The sequence below is a fragment of the Tenebrio molitor genome, chromosome 4, assembly GCF_963966145.1.
Source record: "Tenebrio molitor chromosome 4, icTenMoli1.1, whole genome shotgun sequence".
NCBI classification, from domain to species: domain Eukaryota; kingdom Metazoa; phylum Arthropoda; class Insecta; order Coleoptera; family Tenebrionidae; genus Tenebrio; species Tenebrio molitor.
Window position 1 is genome coordinate 1223330 of NC_091049.1, and position 19667 is coordinate 1242996.

Here is a 19667-nt window from a genome sequence, read left to right on the forward strand (position 1 = left end):
TTCACTAATACAGTCCGGAATACAGAACCATACAGTTTTTTTTTTCATTATTTAAAAAAACGATTAAAATAGTTGAAAATGCTGTGACAATGTTGGTTGTGTAAAGTGCCAAATAAAAAATTTAAAATATGTGTTTGATTTACCTTTCCCGATAGATGTTTATTTATTTATACAGGGTTATTCACGAGACTTCATATGAAAATTTCGTCATATGCAACCCAAAATACAATAAACCCCTAGAACTTTATTTTTTATTTAATTCGAAATAAGTTAGCAATCCAAGTAGCTTGGCGAATAAGATTAATCATGACACTTTCTCTTTATTGAGGTTATGAGCAAAAGTTAATATAAATGTGAAAACTGACATGACAAACAATAAGGAGCAGCAATCGTTGATTTATAAATTTTGTAAGCTAGAAACCATTGGAAATTGTAGTTTCGGTTGCATGTAACGAAATTTTCATCGGTAGTCTCTCGTGACTAACCCTGTATAGGTACTGCGGTAATGTTAAAATAACAAATTATGTTTGTTCTTATTTGTATTAAAATATAAATTAATTGTTATCAAAAACTTGTTCTTAAAATGTATAAATTTTTATTGATCTCATTGGATTACCAACTGAATACCTACATTTCTTTCCTTATAGTCTAATGGTCAATATAGCAATCGGTAGGCCTTGATACAACTCGGAGACAATCACTTTTAATAACATTCTAAAAATAAAATGTTATATTAAAGAGTAATACAATATGATCGATCAAGAAAAAAAAAAAAAGATAAGGGGTGGCTACGCAAAATAAAATTTCTTAAAACGTAGCATTCACGATTGTTTCAAATTCGAAGTGTCTATGAAAATCTGACATTTTAATTGAATTGCACTAAATCAATTACGGAATTGACAACAAAACGAATATTTAATAAGGAAACGTCATATGACAGGACCTGACGCCAGTCTAACAAAAAATATCTTGGCTGCTGCGTGTTTAAAACAATCGTGAACGGTTAATAACTTAAACAACTGTTACTGACGCAAATGTTAAATGGACAAGTTGTAATCCTCTTTCTGAAATGGGAACGAAAAAAACTGTGACTGCTTTTACCACGACCTTCTAAATAGTCGAGACGCTTGGCTCTCTCCGGCCTGTTCATTTGAGCAAAATACCATTATGCACTTGTAAGCCGTTTGGCGCTAGCGAACGGGCGATTTGAGTTCGGAACCATGCGGTTTGAAACTGGGCTTTCTGTCATTGTGTTGTCACTGTCGGATAAAGACATGATTACTACATTTTAATCTAAATTTTCGGTTAGTTAAGCATATTAATTACATAGATAATCATTCCTAATATACCTATTCTTAAATACAACGAAATTTATGGAGATGTGAGTATGAATTCACGGAATTCAGTACTTGTTATAATACCCACAACATTGGAAGTAGACGAAGGAAAAGAAAATGGAGATTTAAGCAGGCAAAGAACTGTTTGCGGTGACAGAGAATGTTTCAGTCGGGATCGGTACATTAGCAGCACTATTGGAAAGGCTTGCCTACAACATTATGTTAGTGAAGAATATTTTTAAAGTACATTTTAAATTATTGCAAGTCTATTACTGATTAAAAGATTTTTGAAATCCCTATCTGGGCAAATATTTAAACTTTCTGAAGCCAATTCATTGAATGTTTTTGTCTTTTTATAATCCTTACACGTCTCCAAATAGCATTTTACATGTCATCTTTTTGACATTTAACGTTTCGCGCCAATTTCAGCGCCGGCAAAGTAGCGCCAAACGGCGAACGCCGAAAACTGGCAAATGAACAGGCCGGAGAGAGCCAAGAGTCTCGACTATTTAGAAGGTCGTGGCTTTTACCATTCACAACCTTTTTTTTATTGGACTTTCGGCAAAACCTTTCTTCATCATCGCTGTTAGTACGATTGAAGCTATGCCACACGTTTTCAAAAGTTTTTGTTTTCGATAGCCGCCCCTTCTGTCGTTTCTGTTAACCCATATACAGGCTTATTCGTTTATTCTAAATTATTGCCCATGTTATGACATTTTTGCCGCTTTGATGTGAACTGTCAATTTTTGTCGCTGTCACTGTCATTTTTTAGGTGAAAAGTGCGGTGATGAGGATTTTATTTATTATTTTTAAATTAACGATTGAATCCAAAAATACTGAGTTGTTTTGCAACCAATTCTAAAAATATTGAGTTGTTTCGCACCAATTGAATTCCTTATTTTAACCTACTATGTACTTTTAATGACATGTGTTACATTCAAACCACTCATCTTCGGCTCGTTTGCTATCACACTTGAACTTCTTTGGAAGAATGCAAGAGTTTTTGGTGCCTGTTCAGGCAAAATTTCGTCTTAAATTTGCACTGGCACTGGTCACAAACGAACCATCGCACGGCTTCCGAGGTGGTGTGCTTGAGCAGCATGTGATGTTTCAGATTCTTTTTCCTCTTCGTCCTGTACTCGCAGTTGAAGCAGTAGAACCATTCCGCTTCTTCGTCGGGTTTGTGCAGGATCACGTGACATTTCAGGTTGTATTTGCGTTTTGTTTTGTAAGAACACTGCTCACATTGAAACCACAGCGCCTCTTCGTTCGGCGTGTGCTTGAACCGCTCGTGTTGCCGCAGTCGGCACCTTTGCCGCGCCTTGAAGTCGCATTTGTCGCACTTCAACCATTCGATATCCTCTTTGATCTTCACCGGTACGTCTGAATGGTGCAATGTTGCGTGTTTGTGCAAGTCGTATTTGGTTTTGGAGTGGTACTGACACTTGTCACAAGCAAACCATTGCACAGCTTCGGATGTGGTGTGTTTCAGCAACATGTGACGTCTCAGGTTTCCTTTCCTCCTAGTCCTGTACTCGCAATTGAAGCAGTAGAACCATTTTGCTTCTTCATCGGATTTGTGCAGAGTCATTATGTGACGTCTGAGAGAGCATTTCAGTTTTGTTTTGTAAGAACACTGTTCGCACTGCAGCCACAACGCTTCTTCGTCTGATGTGTGTTTGATCAGTTTGTGATGCTTCACTCTGTATCTTTGTTTTGCTTTGAAGTCACACTTGTCACACGTAAACCATTGGATATCTTCTTCATCGGATTTGTGTCGAATTGTAATGTGACGTTTAAGATAGCATTCCAGTTTTGTTTTGTAAGCGCACTGTTCACATTGAAACCACGATGTTTCTTCATTTGACGTGTGTTTCATAAGGTCGTGACGTTTTAATCTGTATTTTCGATTTGTCTTATAGTTGCATTTATCGCACCTGAACCACTGAACCTCTTCTCTGGAGAAATGCTGTTTTGCATCGTTACCAAACGTTAGTTTCTCGAAATCTTTTTTTGTCTTAAAACACAAAATATCCAAGTGTTTGATCCACACTAACGCTGAATGTGTTTCGAACGCGCACTCTCGACAGATGTAGCTTTTTACTGCGTCAACGTCATTTTTCGGTTCGTCGATTCTCTTTCTGTGATGTTCTCTGATGTGTTGATTGAAAATTATCGCAAGATCACTTTCAAAATCGCAGTTTTTGCAATTGTACTTTTCTAGGGAGTTTGTTTCGCATCTGAATGATGGGAACAAGTGAAAAACAAGTGATCTGCTCACGTAAGGACATCTGTCGCAGTCGTGAATCCTTCCGCATTCACATTTCAAGATGCTCCCCGCATGTTCCAAATTTGCCATTTTGATACTACAGTCTGAAAATTAGATCTAGATAGATAAAGAGTAAAGTACCTTCTAGCATTTTATACTTTATTTGGTTGGCACCTTTGTTTTAAATTTGACAACGCACCGATGACCAACCAATTTTTGTATATTTGAGACCCCAACTGTTGGGTGATTCAAAATGATTGTGTATGGCAACTATGTACAAAAATGTATGTGACAACTGTGTGGGTAGGATAGAGTCAGTTGACATTTCATTGACAGTGCATAGTCACGGAATTTTGAAAATTATCAAGTCAATGTGCAATAGTGGTATAAAAAAAATCAAATGCACGCATATGAAATGTGATACAACTGTCAACTCTAACCCACCCAGACAATTGCCACATAAATCATTTTGAATAGTCCAATAAGGTAAAGGTTGCCATTATGTATGAAACTGGCTCCGTCCTGCTAAAATGGTTTAACGCTTTCATTGTACATTTCTTGTTTTGACAAAATATGTCCTTGTGGTCTTTTGCTGAGTATTTACAAGCAAGCCATTTAACTTAATTTTTTGTTGGGCACTGTCAGAATTTGAGAATTTTCTCCTATGTGAACGGATTTTGATAAACGTCACAAATTGTCAAAACGAAACGTCAAGCTAATTTTAAAGATTTTAAGCGATTTGGAGCCTTTAAGGGGCTCGTCGAACAAAAAAAAGTTGTATTCAACTCGTTCGTGTGTAAATTGGGCTTTTTTCGCACTCGTGATCCCACTCGTGCCAAAAAAAACCCAATTTACACAAGAACTCGTCAAATAAACTACTATTTTATTTGCACATAAATTAGTTCCATGCCTTTTTTTTATTGTATCTTTAAGCAGTTCGTGTTATTTTATTCTGAACCTTTGCTTTACCTCTAAATCTGGCACAAATACGGTTCAACGTAGAATGTTCACGTTTGCGTATTTTTTAAGAAAATGTTTCGTACTTACCGAAATTGGGGGGAATTCAAGTCTAAAAAAAAATCACATATTTTATTGTTGAATTATTGTATTGTACGGTGTTTTTTTGTAATCTTATCCGCGATTTTTGTCTATTTAGGCCACCGAAAACAATGGCAGAACATTGTTTACGAGCTGTCAAAAGTCAGATGTTGGAGTGCGTTCACAAATACGAAATTCAGTCCGCAAACCAGAACCATAGAAAGTGTCTTTTTTTTTAATTTAACGATTAAAACTAAGGAAGTTAAACTAAACTTCCGCGTTAAAATAGATAAGGTGATTTTCCACGAGTCAAGTATTATTATTGAATTAGAATACTATAGGGTTATTAAAATTATGTTTCTTCATCGTAGGTGGCTGTGCGCTTTATTTAAATGCGCCACCCTCTACGGACCCTAAAAAAATTTAAATGCAGTCAGTAATACGTTTTACAGTTTATTTCCTATGATCCTGGCATTATTGACAATCCTTTTTTGTATAATTTTGAAATCTTTTTTGTTACCTAATTAAAATGCGATCCAATGACGAAAGGGTTGATATGATATCGATGAGTCAGTTTATTAAATAAAAAAAAAATATTGTCGATTACTGCCATTTTTATAATTGAGACTTTTGTGAGGGATGTCCAAACCATGCAAAAGTTAAAATTATTCATGTTTGTGAATCAAGTTACGAATCGAAAACGTAGTGCTGACTGCATTTAAATTTCCTTAGGGTCGGAAAATTATGCGAATCGGTCTGTGTATTATGGTATTGCTAAAATAACAACATATCTTATTACTTTGTTCTTATTTGTATTAAAATATAAAACAATTGTTATCAAAAAGTTGCTTTTATAATTTATACATTTTTTTGTTCGACACTGTCAGAATTTGAGAATTTTCTCCTGTGTGAACGGATTTTGATAAATGTCACAACTTGTCAAAACGAAACGTCAAGCTAATTTTAAAGATTTTAAGCGATTTGGAGCCTTTAACGAGCTTGTCAAACAAAAAAACGTATTCTACTTGTTCGTGTGAAATTGTGCCTTTTTTGGCACTCGTGGGCCTTTAAAACGCTCGTTTCATTCGCGTTTTAAACTGACCCACTCATGCCAAAAAATGCCCAATTTACACACAAACTCGTTAAATAAACTACTATTATTAATTTCAACGGATTACTAACTAAAGACCTAGATTTCTCTCTTTATGGTATAATGGTCAATACGACTGGACACAACTCGGAGACAATCACTTTTAATAACATTCTAAAAATAAACTCTTTTACTGAAGAGACTTAAATCGAACAGAAGGAAACATTAATTAAAACAAATTATAACTAATGCAATATGACTGATCAACAAAAAAAAAAAGATAAGGAGTGGCTGTGCAGAACAAAATTTCTGAAATCGTGTCGTGTAATTTAAACAACTGTCATTGACGCCAATGTTAAAGTTGACAAGTAACAGTTGTTCAAGCTAAAAAATGGTTTTCACTCGAGAAGTCAAAATATTCATGATAGAATCCTCTTTCTGAAACGGGCACGAAGAAAGCTGTGACTGCCTTTACCATTCACAACCTTTTTTTTTACTGGATTTTCGGCAAAACCTTTCTTTTCATCATCGCTGTTGGTACCACTAAAGCTACGTCACACGTTTTCAAATGTTTTGTTTTCACAGCCGCCCCTTGTCTTTTTTCTGTTGACCTTATGCATTTAACGTTCACATCATTATCTTTTTCCCAAGAAAAAAAAAACTATCCTTCGTTTACTTTTTTAAAATCTTCTTTCAATCGAATACGATTTTCTCTTTTTGTTTCGTTGCATCGTATAACCTTGTGGTATCCTTCATCAACGCTAAGCCTCCTTATCTTAACCTAGGGACTATTTTTAATGACACCTGTCACATACAAACCACCATCTGCGGCTCGTCTACTATCACACTTGAACTTCTTCGGAAGAATGCAAGAGTTTTTGGTGCCTGTTCAGGTGAGATTTCGTCTTAAATTTGCTCTGGCACTTGTCACAAGCGAACCATAGCACGGCTTCCGCGATGGTGTGCTTGAGCCGCATATGATTATTGAGGCTCTGCTTCCTCTTCGTCCTGAACTCGCAGTTGAAGCAGCAGAACCATTCCGCTTCTTCGTCGGGTTTGTGCAGGACTACGTGACATTTCAAGCTGTATTTCCATTTTGTTTTGTAAGGGCACTGTTCACATTGAAACCACGCCGCCTCATCGATGGGCGTGTGTTTGAACCACTCGTGTTGCCGCAGTCGGCACCTTTGCCGTGCCTTGTAGTCGCATTTGTCGCATTTAAACCATTCGATGTGCTCTTCGATCTTTCCGTCCGAATGGCGCAGTTTTGCGTGTTTGTACAAGTCGTATTTGATTTTGCACTGGTAGTGACACTTGTCACAAGCAAACCACTGCACAGCTTCAGGTGTGGTGTGTTTCACCAACATGTGGCGTCTCAAGTTTCCTTTCTTCAGAGTCCTGTACTCACAATTGAAGCAGTAAAACCAGTTTCCTTCCTCGTCGGATTTGTGCACACCCAATATGTGACGTTTAAGAGATTCTTTCCGTTTTGTTTTGTAAGAGCACTGTTCGCACTGCAGCCACAACAATTCTTCCTTGAATCTGTGTTTGATCAGTTTGTGATACTCCATTTTGTACCTTTGTTTTGCTTTGAAGTCGCATTTGTTGCACTTCAACCATTCGATGTCCTCTTTGATCTTCACTGTTACGTCCGAATGCTGCAGTTTTGTGTGTTTCTTCAAGTCGTCTTTGATTTTGCACTGGTACTGACACATGTCACAAGTAAACCACTGCACAGCTTCGAGTGCGGTGTGTTTCACCAACATGTGACGTCTCAGGTTTCCTTTCCTCCGAGTCCTGTACTCACAATTGAAACAGTCAAACCACTTTGTTTCTTCGTCGGATTTGTGCATAGTCATGTGACGTCTAAGAGAGTGTTTCAGTCTTGTTTTGTAAGAACACTGTTTGCACTGCAGCCACAACGCTTCTTCGTCTGATGTATGTTTGATCAGTTTATGATGCTTCATTGTGTGTTTGTGTTTTGCTGTGAAGTCGCACTTGTCACACCTAAATCCTAATCCTGATTTGTGTCGAGTCATTATGTGACGTTTAAGATTGTATTCCCGCTTTGTTAGGTAAGCGCACTTTTCACATTCAAACCACGATCTTTCTTCATTTGACGTGTGCATTATTAGGTCGTGACGTTTTAAGCTGTATCTTCGATTTGTCTTGTAATTGCACTTATCGCAGCTGAACCTTTGAATGTCTTCTTTGGAGAGATGCAGTTTTGCATCGTTACGAAACCTTACTTTCTCGAAATCTTCTTTCGTCTGAAAACACAAAGTATTCAAGTGTTTGATCCACACTAACGCTGAACATGTTTCGAACGAGCACTCTCGACAGATGTAAGTTTTTACTTCAACGTAATTTTTCGCTTCGTCAATCCTCTTTCTGTGATGTTCTCTGATGTGTTGATTCAAAATTATCAAAAGATTGCTTCCAAAATCGCAGTCTTTGCAGTGATACTTTTTTAGAGAGTTTGTTTCGCAACTGAATGATGAGATTTGGTGAAAAAAAAGTGATCTGCTCACGTAAGGACATCTGTCGCAGTCGTGAATCCTTCCGCATTCACATTTCAGGATGATCCTTGTATGTTCCAAATTTGCCATTTTGATGTTACAATCTGAAAATAATGTTTTTGTATTGTTACTAAAGTAACGTTAACAACAAGCCAGCTTATACTAATTTTATTATAATCACTGAATCATTGTATTTTATTAAATGTCGATGGGGGAATGAAAAGTTTAATACATTACACGCTGTGAAAGCTCTTTCACGTGCTTGGAGTTTTTAAATAACCTCGGCTACGCTTACGCTTCGCCTCGGCCATTTAAAAACACCTCGCACATAAAAGTAAACTTTCGCAGCTTGTAATGTAAATAACTATAAATTGGACTTTATGAATTTAAAATGTTTAACCACATTTTCGGTTTATTTACTTCCTTAAGATCCCGAGGTTTTAAAATTGTGACGTATTTCGAATTCACGCTGTATGGTTTAGATACAGTTAAATCGGAAACAATTGGACGTTGTTGCTGCTAATCAACTTCTTTGTTTTCTTATTCATGGACTTTCAACAAAATGTATTATACCTACAGTCTATTTTTTAATCAAAGAACCACAACACCGCAATTTACACCCAAAATAGAGCTGACAACATTGTACACTTTTGACATAGGGTGAAAAATCTCATCATATAAAAATTGAGGTTATTAGAGATATTTGTAGCGCGGCATGTTAATAAAGTTAATAACAACTAATTTGAGAGTTTAATAAATGTCTTACTTTGCAAGGCATTTTTAATAACACGTTCAAATTTTAATTGCGAGTTTGCGTACTTTCAAGGACATTAAAAATGACAGGCGTTGACTGGAATAGCCAATAGATATCATTAAATTCCCTAAATTTAGTAAAATTTTATATTTGCAAACCTAAATCAACAGGTCGTGGTTCTTTAATTAAAAAACAAACTATACCTGCAAGTTATCATTTTCATAAAGATTTGAATAGCAAAAATTTTTATCAGCTTACATTAGATGTTTTGAAGTAACTAGCAGAATGTGGATTTAAAGTCATCAGAATTGTCGGAGACAATCACAAAAGTCATGTAGCAGCTTTGTTTAATCCCGGTCTACATTTCTTCTTGAGTTTCGATTATTGTCATCCAATAAAAAATGTAAGAAATATATTTTTTGTTCGACACTGTCAGAATTTGAGAATTTTCTCCTGTGTGAACGGATTTTGATAAATGTCACAACTTGTCAAAACGAAACGTCAAGCTAATTTTACAACTCGTTCTTGTCTAAATTTGGCCTTTTTGGCACTCGTGGGCCTTGTGTAAAAAAAGGCCCAATTTACACACGAACTCATTAAATAAACTACTATTTTGGATCTTGATATGACTGCGTCTGATGCAATAATCTCAGCAAATTATTTGAAAATTTTATTAGATACCTATATGTACAAGAAAATTTAATTATTAGCAATAGAACACAGTATATTCATAAAAGTGGTCCAAACACGGCCCCATATACCGACATTCAAGACGTGAGACTTATTTGGTTAAATAAAGATTTTCCAAAATTTATTAATGATATTCAAATAACTTCGGCAGGACAAATATGAAAGGTTTAACAAAGGAAACGGCTGAAGCTCTAAAATTCACTGCAAAAAGCATCTTTATTATCGTTATCATGTTGTTAAATAATTTGACTTAATAAAGTCAGGATTCACATTTATTTTGTCCGGACTATAATTCGAAGACACAATTTTTTAAAAAGACAAATAGGTACACTGGCGGCCATTAATTTGGAAACACCGGCCTAAACTAGTTTACTTGATATTTCTAATATTTGATAGTGTAAGCGTTATGTCATGAACTCATGTCATCGTTGAGCGCATTCAATAGACTGTCGCAGCCGAAATTGATATGTCAATAACATTGTCAAAGTGACAAACAATTTACAGTAGAAAAATCTTGGTGTTTCCAAATTAATGGCCGCCACTGTACTATTCCGGACACGGAATCTTGGCCACGACTGACATTTAACTGACAAATATGTGTGAACTGGCCTTTATTGAATGTAACCCAACTTTTGACTCGATAATGCCATTTCCCTGCTTTTTTGATGTCACAAGAAAAACTTCAAAGTGATTTTTAATAATTGTCATTTATTAATGACACTGGTTTACATCATTTTTTTTTTTTTAGAAATGTCTAAAAAATGTTGGCCAAGATTCCGTCTCCGGAATAGTACCTATTATTACCAGAAAAGAAAGCTTATGAAATTAAATCAATTAAGAAAATAATTTAGAATTATATTATCCTGATTATTGTTACATTGTTATTGTTCAATAAATAATTTTTGATAACAGGCTTCCTAATTGTAATAATAAAAAAAAAAGATTTTATCGTTCTCACATTAGAATCCCAAAATTTAACATTCTTACCACTCTAACCTTACACCGTGGAGGGAGAAAAGACTGGAGATGGCATTTCCTATGCTGCCCATGTTAAAAATGCGAACCCTCTAAAAGCACGTGCAACAACCTTTTATGACCCAGTCCACCATGCGCTAGATAAAGAAGCAAAATGCGCCTGGAAGGAAGGCGAAGGAAACCATTGGCCTAGCGTCTATATTCAGAAACCTTTTATGACTCTGTAGTTTTCGCGGGCGGGTACACTTATTTGAATTAGTGCCATCTCCAGTCTTTTCTCCCTCCACGCCTTACACTGTCAATTATTTGAGGTTATATTATTGAAGATAGGCAACCCTCCAAGCGATCTAGGAGGCCATGGAAAAAGCAGTCTTAGTTCAAAATTCCCACTCAAAATAAAAATTAAAAAACAAGTTCGAAAATTTACTTGTTCTCCTTATCTAGTAAACGCTTGCCTTGTTTTGACAAGATTGTCCTTGTCTTGTTGAGTATTTACACTGACAATAACCAAGCCTTTTACTTCACTTTTATTTGCATATAAATTAGTTCAATGCCTTTTTGTTTGTTGTATTTTTAGGTTTGGGCAGTTAGTGAGTGTTCTTTTATTCTGAATCTTTGCTTTACCTCTAAATCTGGCACAAACACCGTTCAGCGTAGAATGTTCATGTTTGCGTGTTTTTTAAGATAACGTGTCGCACTTACCGAAGTTCTGAGAAATCAAAAGTCTTGACAAAAAAATCACATATTTAATTGTTGAATTATGACGTTTTTGTAATTTTCTCTGCAGTTTTTGTCTACTTAAGCCACAGAAAAACAATGACAATACGTTGTTTACGAGCTGTCAAAAGTCAGATGTTGGAGTGCGTTCACTAACCAGAACCATAGAAATAGAAATTGTTTAAAAAAAGATAGGTTAGAACTTGTTTTTCCGCGAGGGAACTATTATTATTATTATTGAATTAAATACTGAAGTCCATGTAATACCCCAAGGGAGTCTAACATAAGAATTTTGGATGAAACGGGCAACTACATACTAAACGTATCTCTGCTAGATTAACTGAATTTTGTTCTTTTATACAGTGGTCCCCAAAAAAAGACGAGTCCATAACTCCCTTATTAATTGGAGGATTGTAATTATTTATACACCAAATTAAATGGTTATGATTAGGGTACAAAAGGACCTAATAAATTCACGTAAAAAAAATTCAAACGGGAACACATACTTTTTTTAGTAATTTTGATAGATTTTTATTCTGAAAACGATGTATCACACGTATACAACGTGTCTCAGAAATAAGTACCTACATTAATTTTAACCAGTGACAGTTCTCGTCAAGAACAAAATTTTTATGTATCATAAATTAACGACTTGTCTATTTTCTAGTTATTTAACCCGATGACCGTGACCGTGATATAAAAGTTTTTGTAAAATCATCGCAAAACATTATGTTTTTAGAATAAAGTTTTTTCGCCGACTCCACAAGGCAGGTGTTTACGTGTTGATTCTGTGATTTGAGCTAAAATTTTGTGAAAAACGAACGTTTATTTTCGAATATTGAATACACAGATATGTATTGTATGTGAAGCGTGCGGGAGTGCTCCTTGAGTCCAGAGAATTTCCGTGCGACTTCTTGTGAAGGTCATGAAGGACTTGGTAGATATACAGTCGCGAGCATTAAATTTTGGTCGTCAAGGTTATTTTGAAATTTTTCGCTACTGTCACAAATGAAAAATTTTCCCTGCTTAGGACCTATGTCAATAAAACGTCAATAAAAAAAAAAATTGTTAAAATTTTATTCTAAACATTCAAAATTATGGCCCCAATATCGTATTTTAACAGAGTAAAAATTATTTCGCTGATAAAGACGGATGTGTCAGAAGCTAGGGTGGCAACCCAGTTGGGATTTCCAAAAAGTTTACAAGACAAGACAAATAGAATTTATTAGAATTATGCCCGTTTCACATTAGAGCACTTTTCGTTGCGTCAGAGAATGACCTTGACGACCAAAATGTATTGCTTTCGACGGTATATTCGATCCCATTTCCCCAATTGAAGTTCTAAGAGAACGGCTGGAAAATGCTGCCACAACATTTCGCAGTAATAGAGGTATGTTGGCAAGAGTGGAATAGTGGTTTATATGACGCGAGTTATTGTGTAAATTGGGTTTCTTTTGACACGAGTGAGCCTGTTTAAAACGCGAGTCAAACGAGAAAACTGTGACTGCCTTTCCCATTTACAAACTTTTTTTGATTAGATTTTCGGCAAAATCTTTCTTCTCTTCATCACGGCTGTTAGTACCTACCATTGCGATCATTAAATTTCGGACGTCATTTTTCTGGCATAAAAAAAACTACTTTAAATCATGCTTTATTGAAATTGTCACATACGAATGATGAAATTGTTGTCAAATTGATCTACAAAATATTAAATTTATAGTTTTTATTTATTTATTTTCTATTTTTTATTAATTAAAATCTCGTTCCATTCCATTTGTCTGATTTTAAAAACTTTTTGAATGTTTTGTCCGTAAATCTGACATTCACCTTTTCAAAATTGACACAACAATCAATATTAAGGTTATTAAAAATGTCGTTTCAGAATGTATGACAGCACGATGACACTAGTGAAGTGAGTATCAAAAATTTATTGATCGCCACCGTACGACAAAAGTTTTGTTTTCCACAGCTGCCCCTTGTGTCTTTTCTGTTGACCACATGTATTTAACCTTCACATCATCATCTTTTTTCCAAGAAAAAAAAAACCTTTCGTTTGTTTAGTTTTTTAAAATCTTCTTTAAATCGAATACGATTTTCTCTTTTTGTTTCGTTAGATCGTATAACCTTGTGGCGTCCTTCATTGACGTGTCCTTGTATAATGGAACGTCACCGCGCTAAACCTCCTTATCTTAACCTACTATTTTTAATGACACCTGTTACATACAAACCACTCATCTTCGGCTCGTTTACTATCACACTTGAACTTCTTCAAAAGGATGCAAGTATTTTTGGTGCCTGTTCAGGCAAGATTTCTTTCTAAATTTGCACTGGCACTTGTCACAAGTGAACCATCGCACGGCTTCCGGGGCGGTGTGCTTGAGTAGCATATGATAATTCAGACTCTGCTTACTCTTCGCCCTGTACTCGCAGTTGAAGCAGTAGAACCATTCCACTTCTTCATCGGGTTTGTGCAGGTTCACGTGACATTTCAGGCTGTATTTCCATTTTGTTTTGTAGGAGCACTGTTCACATTGAAACCACGCCGCCTCTTCGTTGGGCGTGTGCTTGGACCGCTCGTGTTCCCGCAGTCGGTACCTTTGCCGTGCCTTGTAGTCGCATTTGTCGCATTTAAACCATTCGATGTCCTCTTCGGTTTTTCCGTCCGAATGGCGCAGTTTTGCGTGTTTGTACAAGTCGTATTTGATTTTGGACTTGTACTGACACTTGTCACAAGCAAACCACTGCACAGCTTCGGGTGTGGTGTGTTTCACCAACATGTGGCGTCTCAAGTTTTCTTTCTTCAGAGTCCTGTACTCACAATTGAAGCAGTGAAACCAGTTTCCTTCTTCGTTGGATCTGTGCACACCCAATATGTGACGTCTAAGTGAGTTTTTGCGTTTTGTTTTGTAAGAGCACTGTTCGCACTGCAGCCACAACACTTCTTCGTTTGATGTGTGTTTGATCAGTTTGTGATACTCCATTTTGTACCTTTGTGTTGCTTTGAAGTCGCATTTGTCGCACTTCAACCATTCGATGTCCTCTTCGATCTTCACCGCGACGTCCGAATGGTGCAGTTTTGCGTGTTTCACCGCTACGTCCGAATGGTGCAGTTTTGCGTGTTTGCACAAATCGTATTTGATTTTGGTCTTGTACTGACACTTGTCACAAGTAAACCACTGCAGAGCTTCCAGTGCGGTGTGTTTCACCAACATGTGACGTCTCAGGTTTCCTTTCCTCCGAGTCCTGTACTCACAATTGGAGCAGTCAAACCACTTTGTTTCTTCGTCGGATTTGTGCAGATTCATGTGACGTCTAAGAGAATGTTTCAGTTTTGTTTTGTAAGGACACTGTTCGCACTGCAGCAACAACGCTTTGTCGTCTGATGTATGTTTGATCAGTTTGTGATGCTTCATTGTGTGTTTGTGTTTTGCTGTGAAGTCGCACTTGTCACACTTTAATCCTAATCCTGATTTGATCTTTTTTTCATCAGACTGAAACCACGATGTTTCTTCATTTGACGTGTGCATCATCAGGTTGTGACGGTTTAAGCTGTATCTTCGATTTGTCTTGTAGTTACATTTATCGCAGCTGAACCGTTGAACATCTTCTCTGGAGAGATGCAGTTCTGCAGCGTTACCAAACGTTACTTTCTCAAAATCTTCTTTCGTCTTAAAACACAAAGTATCCAAGTGTTTGATCCACACTAACGCTGAATATGTTTCGAACGAGCACTCTCGACAGATGTAGCTTTTTACTTCAACGTCATTTTTCGGTTCGTCGACCGTCTTTCTGTGATGTTCTCTGATATGTTGATATAAAATTATCACAAGATCGCTTCCAAAATCGCAGTCTTTGCAATAGTACTTTTCTAAAGAATTTGTTTCGCAACTGAATGATGGGGACTGGTGGAAAAAAAGTGATCTGTTCACGTAAGGACATCTGTCGCGTTCGTGAATCTCTCCGCACTCACATTTCAGGATGCTCCCTATACGTTCCAAATTTTCCATTTTGATGTTACAGTCTGAAAATTAGATTTTAACTCAATCACAATGGCTGCAAAATATGCAAATTTTAGTTTATCTAAAGGTAGTGTGCCTCCACCAGACAATGAGTAACCTCTAGTACTTGATACTTTATTTGGTTGGCACCTTTGTTTTAAATTTGACAACGCACCAACGACCAACCAATTTTTGCATGTTTGAGAATTACCCCAGGTATTGTTGTATTATTTACATATAATATTTCTGATTCATGTTTTACGCGTGACCTCAATTATCGCTATTGATATGTGACACAACTTGACAGCGTTCTAATCTCAATTGGATTTTCCCCCAAACACACAAATTTAAGTACACCACAAAATTTTACACTACGAAGTAGTGCCTATTTAATATTACGGTCCATAAAGAACCGAACATAAACTGACATGACTTTTTGAGTTATCTCACCATAAAATACGATCAACACTTTGTAGAGAATGATTCAAACCAGAACAAGACATCATCATATACTAAAGACATCAGGTAATCTGCGTAGAAGGGCAATTTCAGACGTCGGCACGTCGGCTTAGTCCACTATTTTAAAAGGGAAGGATGTGTATGACAGTGGCGGCGTTAAAAAGTAAAACTTTTCCCGCTTTTACGCTTATTGTTGTCTGTCACTGGCTTGTGTACTATACTTGTGTTGTATAAAATTAAAAAAAAAAACCTGTTTTCACTGTACAAATTTCTAAATACCTACTTAAATTGTGGTTTACAGGTAAGGCAGATTAATAGGAACTAGAGGTCGCCCAGCGGTCGAAATTCGACCGTTTTCATTGAATTGTTAAGTTTGAATGTAAAGCTTGTTTGACACGATACTAACTTTTTGAGAAAATTTACTAGTAAATGTGAGAGGACCAATGAACGATCAGGATCTGACAAAGACAGACTATGATCCTGATCGTTCACTGGTCCTGTCAAGGGTCTCTCTCATTTTCTAACAAATTTACTACGAAATTTAGCACCGTGTCAAACAAGCTTTACTGAGGTTTTTTTTTATCAAAGAGTATACCTCTATAATTATCGCATATAATTTTTTTGAATTTTGTTCTATTACGTCAACTGCGAGCGTTTACAAATACGTCATTATGCACTAATTTTCGAGTTATTTGTAAAATACAAAGGATAGGAAAAATGAGGTATAGTTTGGCTGTGCCATATTTAAAAAACAATAACGCGTTTTTTGACATTTCGTTAGGTTTTTTATTGCTATACTGACCAAGTTTCGCCAAGGCTACACAGTTAATTTGCATATCTTTTTCAAATTATATAAAATTGAAATAAAAAATTAATACAAAAAATGAAAAATGAAATAAAAAACATGGGTTTCGTATTTTTTATGCCTATATTTTTTATTGAAACAAAAAACCCGGGCGGTTAAAAAAATAAAATGTCCATTGAACTTAAAATAAAATTTCATCGTTTGCTAAATGCTACTTGCTGCGACGTACAATTGAAAACTGGCTGCCTCAATAAAATTGCAATTTTTTCGAATGTTTGTTTTTGAGACTTATTTATTATCATCGCAAATGCAGTTATAATTGGAAATTGACTTCTTTGAAAATTAAATGGTAAAATAGTACCTGAATATGTTAAATTTATACGTGGAATCAAAATTCTCTTATTGCGTTCGGTTCCAGTTAAAACTTCGCAATCAATAGCATTGCGATGCATAAACTTGATGCGCATTCTTGTTCCGTAGACTAATGCTTCCTTTGTATTTAATTTTCTGATCGGTAAAACGTGCAATTAACTTTCAATACTAACTTATGTGGTGGCAAACCACTCATAGTCAAAGAATTTTATATTTCACTCCGAAGAGTTTTTTTTTATGAATACTCTAAATAAACTCCCTCTTGGAGTGGATTTCACTGCGGGGGGGATTAAATCAATTACAAATCATCCACTCCGTATTCGCTCCAAATTCACTCTGTATTTACTCCGCTAATTGTTTACAGTGTATGACGTAATACACAGGTGTCCCCGAAAAAGAATTTGAGTCCATAACTCCTTTATTTATCGGAGGATTTTAATTATTGATACACCAAATTAAATGGCCTTAAATAGGCTACAAAAAGCCCTAATAAATGCACATATAGGTCCAAGGACTTCAGGGCTAAACTGTCAAAATATTTTTTTTCAAATGCGAACACATAATTTTTTTAACACTTCTGATAAAGATTTTTTATTCTAAAAAGAACAGTGTATCACAAGTGTACACTTACTTACCCAAAAACCAAAAAAAAAGTTAAAAAATGCTACTATCGTCGATGCTTAAACTGCGCTCTGTACGTGCAATTCCAAATGTTATTACATATTTGTCATTTGTTTTTCCAACTAACTTAATTTGGTTAATTTATTACATTGTAACCCAATGAATTTTGATAGCTTCTCGCTTGGTGCTCGTCATTTGTTTCAAAATGTAGTGTTATTTAAAAAAAAAAATTCTTATATCAGGTTACACATGTCATACATTGTTGTTTTCAGAATAAAAATCTCTATCAGAATTAGTAAAAAAAAGTAGGTATGTGTCCGTATTTGAAAAAAATATTTTGACAGTTTAACCTTGAAGCACTTTGGGTTTTACGTGAATTTAGTACGCCGTTTTATAGCTTATTCACAACCATTTAATTTGGTGTATAGATAATTGACATCGTCCGATAAATAAGGGAGCTATGGATTTGTCTCTTTTTTTGGGGACGCCCTGTATATTATACATAAATTTTATCTTTCTGCACTCCTTCTCCACATTAACTTTAACTATGCCAAATCTCACAACCCTCCGTGCGGGCAATTTGCTTAAAAAGGGGTACAAAGGTTTTCCTTCACGTATTAATATATAGATTGTGTGATACACCAATGGTCACTTTAACGATGCGCATCTTAAGCTCCGTCCTTGTCCTGTTCTGGTTTTAATTACGCTTTATATTCTGCATTGACTGCTTTGTGCATTGTCAAACTCTCGTTTTGATTTACTATTTCTGTGCAAGAGAAATGGAGGAAACTGACCATCTGATCGACTCTGGAACTTCCATTCGAGTCAACGTCGAAGATTTGTTGAACTGCAGTCGTAATAATTAATAAAATACGTTCAAATTTTGTAGATTTGAAACAATACGAAAAAGCAGTTTTAGTTCAAAATTCCCACCCAAAGTAAAAATTACAAAACAAGTTCGAAAGACACAATTTCAGTTTACTTTTTCCCCTTATCTAGTAAATGCTTGCACTGTACAATTTCGGCCAAAACATTTTGAGCACCTTCTGTCAATCAGTTGACGTTATCCGTAAAAAATAGGCTTTTTGTAATTTGCCTCCATTTTGATTCTCTAATAGACATATTAATGAACGCGACGTCATCATCTGGGATCTCCTTATAGCCATTATTTCACGGAATATTTTCCGAAAATTTTTAGGTTGGCAAAGCTTGATCCGTCATGCGTGTCAGTATAAATTACAAAATGTACAAAGAATTATTTATCAGGATTTATCAGGCAACAAATTCGCGACCGTATTTTTGGCAATTTCACATATTTGAGCGGGCGTAAGTACATACATGAAAGATTATCTTCCATATTCGTGTTTTGTGACAATTTGGATAAAACAAAAGGCGACTTTGAAGACTCGATCAAATTTTCACTTAAAATTAAGATATTACCAACCGCCACAAAAATCCCTAAATCGAGGAAAGTAAACATTTTTGGTTAAATGGCTTAAAAAGGGCAAATTACAAAAAATAGTATAAAAAAACTCGTTTCATAAGACCTTGAAGCACTCTTTCTCTAAAATAACTCGTAGCGACGCCACTCGTTTTTTAATTTTGAATTCGTGCTTCAAAACTGGTCTTATGAAACTTGCCTTTTAATATACTATTAAAGTTCCTTAACCTCAATTTTGGCGATCAAAATTTTATGACCGCAATATTACATTTCTTATTTTGACAAGATATGTCCCTGTGGTCTTTTGCTTAGTATTTACACCGTTCGTGTTATTTTATTCTGAGTCTTTACGTCTAAATCTGCACAAACACCGTTCAAGTTTGCGTACTTTTCAAGATAATGTGTCGTACTTACCGAAGTTCTGAGAATTCAAGTCTTGATTAAAAAAATCACATATTTTATTGTTGAATTATCGTATTTTACGGTGTTTTTTGTAATCTTCTCCGTGGTTTTTGTCTATTTAGGCCACCGAAAACAATGGCGTTGTTTACGAGCTGTCAAAAGTCAGTTGGAGTGCGTTCG

At 35.7% G+C, this 19667-nt stretch overlaps 3 protein-coding genes across 4 annotated transcripts in view; all 3 read right to left on the reverse strand.

Annotated features, from left to right (window-relative positions):
* Positions 1-2122: 2122 nt before the first annotated feature.
* Positions 2123-19643, reverse strand: LOC138128772 (zinc finger protein 142-like). Of its 2 annotated transcripts, none has more exons than XM_069044967.1 (3): positions 19500-19643; positions 4654-8357; positions 2123-3710 (listed from the first exon to the last, which is right to left on the reverse strand). In XM_069044967.1, the coding sequence occupies exon 2, from the start codon at positions 8341-8343 to the stop codon at positions 6577-6579; it is 1767 nt and encodes a 588-aa protein (XP_068901068.1). In that variant the 5' UTR covers positions 8344-8357; positions 19500-19643; the 3' UTR covers positions 2123-3710; positions 4654-6576. The 2 variants fall into 2 exon arrangements, with proteins under 2 accessions (XP_068901068.1, XP_068901067.1); XM_069044966.1 differs by lacking the exon at positions 19500-19643 and adding an exon at positions 11375-11999.
* On the reverse strand, positions 2305-2928 carry LOC138128197 (zinc finger protein 64-like). The gene has a single exon (XM_069044385.1). It carries the CDS (start codon positions 2926-2928, stop codon positions 2305-2307), a length of 624 nt encoding a protein of 207 aa, XP_068900486.1.
* LOC138128769 (zinc finger protein 711-like) overlaps positions 13157-19667 on the reverse strand; it is a 35080-nt gene continuing 28569 nt past the window's right edge. The window contains exon 4 of the mRNA XM_069044959.1: positions 13157-15410. Coding sequence (XP_068901060.1) covers positions 13642-15396 — 1755 coding nt within the window. The 5' untranslated portion in view covers positions 15397-15410 and the 3' untranslated portion in view covers positions 13157-13641. The remainder of the gene's footprint in view (positions 15411-19667) is intronic.